At 33.8% G+C, this 12,652-nt stretch overlaps 1 protein-coding gene across 1 annotated transcript in view; it reads left to right on the forward strand.

Moving 5' to 3' along the window:
• MANBA (mannosidase beta) overlaps positions 1-12,652 on the forward strand; it is a 126,203-nt gene that overhangs the window by 63,580 nt on the left and 49,971 nt on the right. The window contains 2 exon segments of the mRNA XM_074273780.1: positions 2,743-2,894; positions 7,104-7,221. Coding sequence (XP_074129881.1) covers positions 2,743-2,894; positions 7,104-7,221 — 270 coding nt within the window.

A 12,652-nucleotide genomic window follows, 5' to 3' on the forward strand; every position in this document is an offset into this window, starting at 1 on the left:
CAAACCTCATTAGCATTTTCTTTAGCAATTTGCCTCATCATAATTTCTGTTACTGCATTTTCACTATTAGTTTGTATGACGGCTGTCTGCAAACATCCCACAAAATCAGCAAAGGGTTTATTTGGCCCTTGTTCAGTTTTTGTGAAGGTCTCACCCTTGTCGTTTTTACTAGGGAGAAAAGCCCATGCTTTGATAGCAAGCAGCAGCAGCATGCTGCTATGGGGTAATTAATCTGTACTGAAGTGTCTGCATAAAAACCTACATATGTTAGTTGGTCATAGGTCGGTGGTCCTCAAACTTTTTAAATAGGGAGCCAGTTCACTGTCCTTCAGACTGTTGGAGGTCCGGACTATAGTAAAAACAAAAACTCACACTCTGTCTCCGCCCTTCAGCCCGTTTGCCATAACCCTGTGGGCTGCATAAACATTCTCAGCCAGCCACATGTGGCCCGAGAGCTGTAGTTTGAGAATCCCTGTCATAGGTGATTGGAGGATTAACTCCACTATGACTATTTTGTTGGGCTCGTATCCTACAGTGCTCACTATATTCAGAAAGCCACAACAAGTTTTGTCCAGGTTCTAAGCATGTCCTTGCTATAGATTTCCAGTCCCCTAGGGGTTAAGACTGCATAAGCCAAATTCTGTAATAACATCTTAACATAAGCTGATGTAGCCCCATAAAGAGTGGAAGCCTTTTTCAGGTCTTTGAGGATTTCTATATCAAAAGGAGTGTATCTTTTACTTTCTTGACCTGAAGAGTTAAACTTTTGAATCACAGGATACATTTCTATTCTCAAATCAGCTGTGTTCTGCCCTTCTTCTGTGGCTTTAAGTAGTGCCTTTTGCAATCTAGTCATAGGAGGGGATGATTGCTGGGGGGGGGGAGTGCTGGTAATATCACTGCCCCTCCCACTACTCCTCCCTCCATCCTGGAAGGTGAAGTTGATGGGTGTGTCAAGAACCAGTTCTGGTTTAGGTGGGGTTGAAGTTGTCCAATGAGAGGGAGAATCACCACACCCTTTACCACTCCCTTCATCCTCACTTAACTCCACATGCCCTTTGTTGATATTGCTATTAATCTGTTCTTTGTCTTCCTCTTTTTCCTCACACTTCCTCATCTGGCTGTTTTGAAAATTTTTCTTTTTTCTATAACTTGCAGGATTCTTTAAGGCCAATTGTATTATGTTGTATATATAGAATGTTTCCTTGGAAATTGAACCAGGACTTTTATCATAGTTGATCTACTAGTTTACAATTATGTGGACCTATATCTCCTTCCTTCTACGTGTTCTAATGTAACCAAGAGATCTGCAACCAAATTATAATTAAGCCTTGCCCTTTGATCACTTTAAGTATGCTTTCTATAGGGCCCTCTCGGGGTGGGGGTAGGGTTGGGGGAGAATCTTTTCCTAATATCTGCCCCATTTCAGCTAGAAAAGGTTACTAGTTTAGCCCTTAACAAAGTAATTTCCCTGTTTGTCTATTAAAATACTCACCCTATTTCTTGGTCACTGGGGACTTCTTCAGTGAAATTAGGGTTCTTGGTCCACATGTTGGTCACCAAATGTAAAGACCGAGTTAGCACCCTGAATGTGATGACCACATTAACACCCTGGATACTTTAGAATCAGCCAGAGTCAGGATAAGCAAAAGAACTTGGTCTTTATTCTTGGTCTTTGGGGTAGAAGTGAAGGGAATAGACTTGAAGGATCTCTGCAACCTCTCCTCTTCATCTCCCACCCAAAAAATGACTGGCTAGTCTTAATCCACTCCTTAGTCCCTCCTACAATTCTCTGTATACACCAAATGATTGGGGCAACACAGAATAGTGGGAAGGGCCATTTCCCAAGCATATTCTAATAGAGTATTGTCCAATCAGTAATTGGCCTTAAGTGCTCAGTTGTCCAATCTCAGTGAATCAACTCAGAGTTTCAACTCTTTACACCTAGTGAGTGAGTTTGACAAAGATGAAGATCCTTCAAAGTCTTAAGAAGGAATAGTCAGACACTTAGGAAGAAAGCCAGGAGGTATCATGATAGTGAAGACAGATTGCCCAGCAGGAAGAATGGTTGAAGATAATATATTATTAGCGTGTCCATCTAGTCCAACCTCCTCATTTTACAAGAGGAAACTAAATCCTGGGAAAAGAGGGGTAGAAAAGTGATGACTGGTCCAGGGTAATTCAGGGGGTCATTATCAAAGGTAGGAATCGAACCCAAGTCTTCGCACTCTCTTTCTACTTGCCTTCTAAAGAGAGAACTCATGGATTGTATCAACAATTTGAATTTTTTAAAAATTTTTAAGTATTTCAAGATAAATACTTTCAAATAATTATTAATTTAGAGCTGAAAGATCCTTAGAAGGTATCAAAATTATCTCATTTTACAAATGAGAACCTGAGGCATCTCTAAGCCTTATCCAAGATCACACAGATTCTAATCCTCAGTACTAGTTAAACCCTGTACTGCTGAGTCTTACCACTGTCCATGACCACAGCCTCCCTGCCTGATCAGCCACTGTTTATGGGGAAGGAATAGTCAGATAGTACCTCTGTATTACATTGCCTTGAAATGCCCCAAGTGAGCAGCAGGAATGTGAAAATGGACTCATGTGTATTAATTATTGAATGTTTGGGGGTAGGGTGGGTGGGTTTTGTTGGGTTTTTTTTTTTTTTTTTTTTTTTTTTGCTTATAAGCAGTTCCATTAATTTTCTCTATTTTTTTTTTTTTTCTTTCCAAAATAGGTTTATTTCCGGACAGTAGAACTTATAGAGGCTCCAATAGCTGGGTCTTCTGGCTTAAGTTTCTACTTCAAAATTAATGGACTTCCCATATTTATCAAAGGATCTAACTGGATTCCAGCAGATTCCTTCCAGAATAGAGTAACCTCGGACTTGTAAGTTAAAATTCATTGTTTATTTTTCATTTTTCAGTGTGATATAAATTGTCTTTAAGAGTCGATCGTTTATTCATACTACCATGCTAGGTTAACAGTACAAGGAACTGATACTTTGAAACATAATAAACCTTTGTCTTTAGGCAGCACCACATTTAAACCATCCTAGTGAGGTGAATCATAGCAATTTTCCTTCTAGAGAAAATTCCATAATTTCTTTAGCCATTTGCTTATATATTTAGCTACTTTAGAGAACATTGCCCTCTGTGCTAATCCACAGTTTGAAAAACTGGTTCCTAAATAGTCAAGAATTGTCTGTACATTTTATTGTTTTAAAAATGATTAAAAAATTAGCTTTGGAATAAGTCTTCCCTGTGGAAATTAAACTATTTTTTTAAATTGATGAAAAAAACTTGTAGGTAAATTGTATTGAGTTCATTAGCTTTCTAAAAAAAAATATGGACTTAGAAAAATTTTGTTTTGGGGCAGCCAGATGGTGAGATACATAGAGCACTGGTCTTGAAGTTCGGAGGATCTGAGTTCAAATTTGGCCTCAGATACTTAACCACTTACTAGATGTGTTACTCTGGGCAAGTCACAACCCCAATTGTCTCAACAAAAATAAATGAGTGAGAGAGAGAGAGAGAGAGAGAGAGAGAGAGAGAGAGAGAGAGAGAGAGAGAGAGAGAGAGAGAGAGAGAGAGAAAGAGAAAGAGAGAGAGAGAAACATTTAGTTGAAATTATGGAACAGATTTTCCCCAAAGTTTCTGTTACATTAAAATGAATATGCTTATTATAATATTGAGATATTTTTTCTTAGTTTTTGAAGTTTATAAACATGACTTTGAAATGCAGCATATCATTTGGTTAGTATCCTTTGGTTGGTATTTTTCAGATGCTTCACAGTAACTTCCACTATTGTTATTAAAATGTATTTCTATTTTATCGTTTTCATAGTAGATCAAGCTGCCAAGATCAGGAATCTTTTTTTGCTTTTGATAGATTTCTATGGATGGAAATGGTTCCCTGTGCAAAGAAGAGCATATGAGTTTCTGTCCCAGTTCAGCTTTCCTCCTTTTCCCTCCTGTCCTGAGCCTTTTTTTTTTTATTTTTAAATTTTTTTAATAAACTTCAACTAGAGTACATGATTTCTTATACCATATAGAATAGAAAAGGTTGTATGTGAAATTGAGAATTTCTGTTATATGTGACTTGTATTACTTTTTTTTTAATTTATTTTTTAAATTTTATAATTATAAAATTTTTTTGACAGTATATATGCATGAGTAATTTTTTATTCCTTTTAAAATGTATAATAAATTCAACATGTTACTTTCAAAAATGTCCTGCTTGTTACATGTGATTTCTTCTGGCATTCTTTCTGTGTATTTCAAAAACATGTTTTAATGACTATTTTTTCTTTTTATTTTTTTTTCTCTTTAGGTGACAGCCATATCCCTAGCTTCTCTCTTCCTTCCCATCCCCCAGATTGAGAAAAAGAGAAAAATAAAATCTTTGTAATAATTTTATGTAGTCAAGTAAAACAAGTTTCCATATTGGCTGTGTCCAAAAATGGGTGTCTCATTCAGTAACATGGGTCCATTCCTTTTTTGTTAGGAGGTGGCTAGCATGTTTCATCATCATTCCCTTGGAATCTCACGTGGTCATTACATTGGTCAATTTCTTAGTCTTTTATAGTTGTTTATCTTTCTAATATTGTCATTCAAATAATTCTCTTGATTTTGCTCACTTTCCTATGAATCAATTCATATAAGTCTTTCCATGATCCCTTTTATTATTTCTTAGAGTACAGTAATATTTCAATTGGCATATCTTGTTCATCTAGTCCTCAGCTGATGGAAACCCTTTGGTTTCCAGGTCTTTCTATGATAAAAATAGTTGTTATGAATTGAATGAGTGAAGCATTTATTAAATACATTTTATATGCAAAGCATTGGAGGTCTAAATAGAAAAGACTCTGTTGTCATGGTTCTCATACTTAATGAATTATATATTTTTTTGAATTTCTTTGGGGTATAGGTTTAGTAGTGGTTGGTACCCGCTGAGTGAAAACATATGAATAGTTTAGTGACTTTTTGTGCATGACATTGCTTTTCAGAATGACTGGAACAGTTCATAGCTTTATTAGCAGTGCTAAAGTATATTTGTTTTTGTTGCCTCTTTGTCCTTTTTTGGGTTATCTTTGCTAATCATATGTGTTCCTAAAATGGAACCTAAATTTTTAAAATTTTACTTTCAACTATGAATGATTTAAAACATGTTTTCATTTATATTTTTTATTTTGAAAACCACTTATTTATATCTTTTCACCATTTATCTGTTGGAGAGAGGCTTTTGTCCTTAAAATTTTGGAATTATTTCCTTATGTGTCATATGTGTGAGATTTTTGTCAGAGTAACTTTCTACAAAGATTACTTAATTTTTTTCTTCCCAGATCAGTTTTCCATCAAGGTGTCTAGATCCATTCCTGAGCTCTCTTGTAGATTTATGGGAGATATTCCCAAATTAACTGGATGGACCTCTTTCTTGATATGATTGGTTATGTGGTAGGTTGAAAGAAGACAAGATAGAGTAGAGACTCATGAAAGACAGACACTTTAGGAAGGCTAATAGATAGGTCCTCATGTCAGAGTTTTGGATTTAGATGCAAACTTATACTATGTTTCCTTTCAATTGATATTTCAGCACAGTATATTTTATAGCCAGGTTCCTCCCTGTGATGGTCCACCAGGAATCCATTTGAGCTGCTTTACTGCTCACAAGACTTAGATGAGATGGGAGTTACCAATTATTTTCCATCCAATGAGATGAAGGATCTCTAGACCCATGATATTTCTTGCTTCTGTTCCTTAGAGATCGCTGGCACTGTTATCTAACGTACTGATGTAGTTAAGGACTCTTGGACCTTGCCATCCACTCCATTGCACTCTTAGGACTTTCCAGTTCTTTTTATAAACCCTGTAGCTGACCTTTTTTTATGTGTTGCCTCCTCTAATTAATGTGTAATTTCCTGGAGGTGCAGCGATCACTTCTCTTTTTCTTTTTCCATCTAAAACACCTAGCACAGTGCCTGGTAAACTTTTAATAACGACTTTTTATTCATGCATTATAAGTGTAAGACTTCTTTGTAGTGCAGGCATAAATGTATTATCTGCCTCTGCCAAGATTTGAATTTTTGTTTTTATTTTTTATTAGGGAAGTTACTTGAAGTCTAGTTATTCATTCATCCTAGTGTTCTCATTTTCACAACAGGAGATATTTACTTTTTACTCCAGTCTTCCAAGGATAAATTGTGTCCATCAGTGGAATACCCAGTTATTCTTCTATTTCTTTTCTTTTACAACAAATTATTGGTGCTTAAAAAACCCATTTCTGTCACTTCTTAATGAAATCATAGAAAGTACAGTTAAACCATAGAAAAGCAAAATATGGGTCTGTCAATGTTTGACTCATTTTCCACATAAATTATATTAACACTTTAAGAGTTACTGTTTCTCTGAAGTCATTCCTGGGACCTGTACTGATAAAAATCTTCATTTACTTTATTGTGATCATTATGTAAACTGCTTTTTTCCTACTTTTTCTTTATTTTGCTCAATATCAGTTTGCACAAATATTCCTGTTTCTCTGAATTATTCATGTTCATTTTTATGGTAATGTTACATTAGATTCATATACCATATTTTGGTTTACATAACTCTTTAATCAGAAGGTACCCAATATGTTTCCAGTTATTTTGCTATTTTAAAAAGTACTACTATCAATATTTTGGCTTACTGAGATTTTTCCCACTGTATTTGACTCTCTTGGGATATGTGACTTATATTGTTATATCTAAATCAAAGGTTAGGTACATTTTTGTGACTTTTCTACTATAATTCTATATTTTGCAGAATATTTAGAACCATGAATAGCTCCACCATTAATGTGAAGTGTTTCTCTCTTCTCACAACTCCTCCAATATGCAACATTTTTTTCCTTCTGTATTAATCTGATGAGTGCTAGGCAAAACCTCAGAATTGTTTATTATTAATTTTTTTGTTTTCATTTTTTTTACAGATTAACTTTTGAATAATTATAGCACTTAATTTGTTGTGCTTTTTTCCATTTTTTCATATTGTATATTTATTATGTTTCATATTTGTAGGTTTCAGAATTACTTATACTTAATTCTCTGTTCTGTCATAGATTACGACTACTTTTGCAATCTGTTGTGGATGCTAACATGAATACTCTACGAGTTTGGGGAGGGGGTGTTTATGAGCAAGATGAATTCTATGAAATCTGTGATGAACTGGGACTAATGGTACATATATATTTTGTGTTTGTCCTTTTGTGTTTTATTTGACCAATTTTCTATTCATGAGATATTTTCATGTTGCAATTCTATACAAATTTCTGTTGTGATTTTATTTAGTCATTTTTGTAAAGTTCTTATTTTTAAATGTGTAAAGAAAATGATGTTTGCTATTAGAAATGAACTTCAGAAATCTCTCAATCCCAAAGAACTTGTTGAATATCTACTTTGTAACTAGGACAGTCACAGGTAGAAAATAAATAGGTATAAGACATAATATCTAATCTACAAGGAATTTACAGTCTAGTTAGAATGGCAAGACACATATGTCCAAGCCCATAAGTGAATGGTTTTGCTTTAGGCTTTTAGGTCAACTACCAATGAACTTGAGCAAATGTTCTCCATAAGAGGGACTTCTGAGTGCCCAGAATTAAACTGGAAAATTTCTTCTCTCCCTTTCTTTTTCCTTGTTATTATAATAGAGGATAAAAATCTAAGTTCTATTTAGCTAGTTGATGTCAATGTTTCTGAAATATGTCTATTTGAATATGCTATAATTCAGTTCTTTGTCCTTGCTATATCACTTGTCCAGTTCCTTTACTGGTTGTTCATATGCTTGGGGATATTATTATGCCACATCTCCTACAATCCACATTGATTTATAGTCTACTTTAAACTTAGAATGCAATTGTCCATTGCTATTTTGGTCACCTGCAAAGTACCTAAGAAAATAAAGTTAAGGAGTAGGATAGGATAAATTAAAATACAGATGAAGTAGTACATGAGGGATTTGAGAGGAAAGGAACCACTGTGACCTGGAGTTCTTAGGGGAAAAACTCCGGTAAAGAGGATATGACACACAGTTGGGCCCCTGGAAGAGTACAAGTTTCAACCAAAATCACAAAAGAAATGTCTGAGGTAGTGTTGGAGCCCTGGTCCCCTGAGTCAGAACTAGGCCTAGCCAACCTGGGCTAACTTGTGGAAAAGCAAGGTTTTGTCACATATCCTGTAGGTTAGAACATGAGGAGCCAAAGGGAATGAAGTGAGCTTGTTTTTAATTAAATTTAATTAAATTAAACGACTGAAATTTTAATTAAAACAAGCTGGCTTTTTGGCAGTGACAGAGGACAGCTGTTGGGATAAGATGAAGAATTTTGTCTCTGGCTTCCTGGAATCTTTGAAGAATGGGGAAAGACTAACAAGTATTTTTTCCTCTTAAATCAGGGCAAACATTTGAGTTGTTTGAACAAAAACAAAAAGTATTATTGAGTGCAATAATATATAATAATAAGACTAATTGATATAAAATTTGGAATTTCTTAGACAATTTCAGTCCTTTTTGATTCTACCCTAGACTTCATCTCCTCTAACTATAACTAAGTATGGCTAATAATTTTAAGAAAGAATCAAACCAAAACATTTTATTAATTAATTACTTCATGTCCATGGATTATGTTGTTCCAAGAAAAATTACATTAAACAGCTCTTTTATGTCATGGAATCTTTATTGAATGAGGTCTAAATGTTATATGGATTTGATAAGTATAATATTCTTATTATGTATCTCAAGGAAAGCTTTGGTTCAATATTAGGAAAACTATTAGCATAATCGACTATATCAATAACCAAATTAACAAAAACCATATGATCATCTCAATAGATGCAGAAAAAACGTTTGATAAAATCCAACATCCATTCCTACTAAAAACACTTGAGAGTATAGGAATAAATGGACTATTCCTTAAAATGATAAGGAGCATATATTTAAAACCGTCAGTAAATATCATATGTAATGGTAATAAACTGGAACCTTTCCCAGTAGGATCAGGAGTGAAACAAGGTTGCCCACTATCACCATTACTATTCAACATTGTACTAGAAATGCTAGCCTCAGCAATAAGAGCCAAGAAAGAGATTCAAGGAATTAGAGTAGGGTAATAAGGAAATCAAACTATCACTCTTTGCAGATGACATGATGGTATACTTAGAGAACCCCAAAGACTCTACTAAAAAGATATTAGAAATAATTCAGAACTTTAGCAAAGTTGCAGGATACAAAATAAATCCACATAAATCCTCAGCATTTTTATACATCACCAACAAAATGCAACAGCAAGAGATACAAAGAGAAATTCCATTCAAAATAAATGTCTAGAGTATAAAATATTTGGCAATCCATCTACCAAAGAAAAGTCAGGAATTATATGAGCAAAATTATGAAACACTTGCCACAAAAATAAAGTAAGATTTAAATAATTGGAAAGACATTGAATGCTTTTGGATAGGCCGAGCAAATATAATTAAAATGATAATAATCCCTAAACTAATCTATTTATTTAGTGTTATACCAATCAGACTCCTAAGAAACTATTTTAATGACCTAGAAAAAATAACAACAAAATTCATATGGAAGAACAAAAGGTCGAGAATTTCAAGGGAAGTAATGAAAAAAAAAAATCAAATGAAGGTGGCCTAGTTGTACCTGATCTAGAACTATATTATAAAGCAGCAGTCACCAAAACCATCTGGTATTGGCTAAGAAATAGACTAGTTGATCAGTGGAATAGGTTAGGTTCACAGGGCAAGGTAGTGAATAAAAATAGCAATCTAGTGTTTGACAAACCCAAAGATCCCAACTTTTGGGATAAGAATTCATTATTTGACAAAAACTGCTGGGAAAACTGGAAATTAGTATGGCAAAAACTAGGCATGGACCCACACTTAACACCACATACTAAGATAAGATCAAAATGGATCCAAGATTTAGGCATAAAGAACGAGATCATAAATAAATTAGAGGAACATGGGATGGTTTACCTCTCAGACTTGTGGAGAAGGAAGGAATTTGTGTCCAAAGGAGAACTAGAGATCATTATTGATCACAAAATAGAAAATTTTGATTGCATCAAATTAAAAAGCTTTTGCACAAACAAAACTAATGCAAACAAGATTAGAAGGGAAGTAACAAATTGGGAAAACATTTTTACAGTTAAAGGTTCTGATAAAGGCCTCATCTCCAAAATATATAGAGAACTGACTTTAATTTATAAGAAATCAAGCCATTCTCCAATTGATAAATAGTCAAAGGATATGAACAGACAATTTTCAGATGATGAAATTGAAGCTATTTCCACTCATATGAAAGAGTGTTCCAAATCACTATTGATTAGAGAAATGCAAATTAAGACAACTCTGAGATACCATTACACACCTGTCAGATTGGCTAAGATGACAGGAACAAATAATGATGAATGTTGGAGGGGATGTGGAAAAACTGGGACACTGATGCATTGTTGGTGGAGTTGTGAAAGAATCCATGGAAAGCAATCTGGAATTATGCCTAAAAAGTTATCAAACTGTGCATACTCTTTGATCCAGCAGTGCTACTTACTGGGCTTATATCCCAAGGAAATACTAAAGAAGGGAAAGGGACCTGTATATGCCAAAATGTTTGTGGCAGCCCTTTTTGTAGTGGCTAGAAACTGGAAAATGAACGGATGCCCATCAAGTGGAGAATGGTTGGGTAAATTATGGTATATGAATGTTATGGAATATTATTGTTTGTAAGAAATGACCAGCAGGAGGAATACAGAGAGGCTTGGAGAGACTTACACGAACTGATGCTGAGTGAAATGAGCAGAACTAGGAGATCATTATACACTTCAACAATAATACTATATGAGGATGTATTCTGATGGAAGTGGATATCTTCAACATAGAGAAGAGCTAATCCAATTCCAATTGATCAATGATGGACAGAATCAGCTACACCCAGAAAAGGAACACTGGGAAATGAGTATAAACTGTTAGCATTTTTTTGTTTTTCTCCCCAGGTTATTTTTTACCTTCTGAATCCAATTCTTCCTTTGCAACAACAACAACAACAAAATTCAGTTCTGCACATATATATTGTACCTAGGATATACTATAACATATTTAATATGTATGGGAATGCCTGTCATCTAGGGGAGGAGGTGGAGGGAAGTAGGGGAAAATTTGGAACAGAAGGGAGTACAAGGGATAATGTTGACATCAATTTAAGTTAAAAAAAAAAAAAAAAAGGAAAGCTTTGAACTTGAATCCAAAAAACCCTAATGGATAAAAGTTATACCTACAAATACCTTGGTCTGCTCCAGGCAAGATATATCAAATATAAATCTATAAAGTGTAAAGAGGAGACTGTGGCCAAATATGTAAAAAAGAACAAAAACAAAACACAATAACCCCCCCCAAAAAAACCCCTATAAATCTAAGCTGTTTAAACATGTTTAAACCAGTTAACATCTATGCAACACCATTCTCAATATACAATGTAAAATGGATGATAACAGATTCAGAAAGTTTCAAAACAAAAACTTGTATGGACAATGTCAATAAAACAGTTCAAGGTGGCTGTAGAAAGATTCATATTTCCTTGACATAAAGGAAATATGAATCTTTCTACAGCCACCTTGAACTATTGACATAAAGGAAGATTAATAGATATTTTTAGTAACTTATTAAGACCCAAAACTACAGATTTTGAAACAAGTAGACCTTCCTTCAGAAAGCAATGGTAAAAATTTATATGAGATAGATTCCATTGGATTTGCTAAATGTAACTGAGAGTGCTTTATTTCCCAGGAAAAACCTGTGAAATATAGTGGTTGAGCAAGAACTGTCCAAGGAGTGTTGGGGTGGCCTGAAAGAGATTGAAATGCAGTTCATTTTTCCTAGGGGAGGAATTGGAAATAATGGTCAGAGTAAATGTAAAAAATAAGGCTAGATAACAAACTTTCCTCAGGCTATTCTAACTAAACATCAGGAAAAAAAGATGAGAAAAATTGAAGAAAAATAATTCACAATTATATAATATTACATATTATATAATTATATAATATTAACAATATACTAAACATTTTACATTTTATTTGATCTTCATAAGTCTATGAAGCATGTGCTTATTATATCCATTTTACTAAGGAGGAGACTAAGGTTCAGAAAAATTAATTGACTTATACCCTAGTTAACACAGTTTATAAATGTTTGAGGCTCAATTTGAACCCAGGTCTTACTGACTCTTAATACTGGCTTGCCTATCAACTATACTCCAGTAGGTGCTCAATAAATTTTTCACTAATTTGACTTACTTTTATATGTATAAGATGTAAACATATCAAGTTAACCCCTACATATCTCAAAAGTATTAAAATAATATAATACTTTTGTAATATTGTATTAACATTATACCATATACATTATATTTTGGAACCAACAGATCTCACTCTATATATTGTAATTATTGTAAAATATGCAATTATATTTAATTGTAAAATGCAATTTATAAGTTGTATTTTACAATTTATAAAATATACTGTTATTCTAAATATTTTAAATTGTATATTCTGTACAATTGTACAATATCGTAAAATATACTATTATTGTATTGTAAAATACACAA

This window comes from Sminthopsis crassicaudata, chromosome 6, assembly GCF_048593235.1.
Source record: "Sminthopsis crassicaudata isolate SCR6 chromosome 6, ASM4859323v1, whole genome shotgun sequence".
Lineage (NCBI taxonomy): Eukaryota > Metazoa > Chordata > Mammalia > Dasyuromorphia > Dasyuridae > Sminthopsis > Sminthopsis crassicaudata.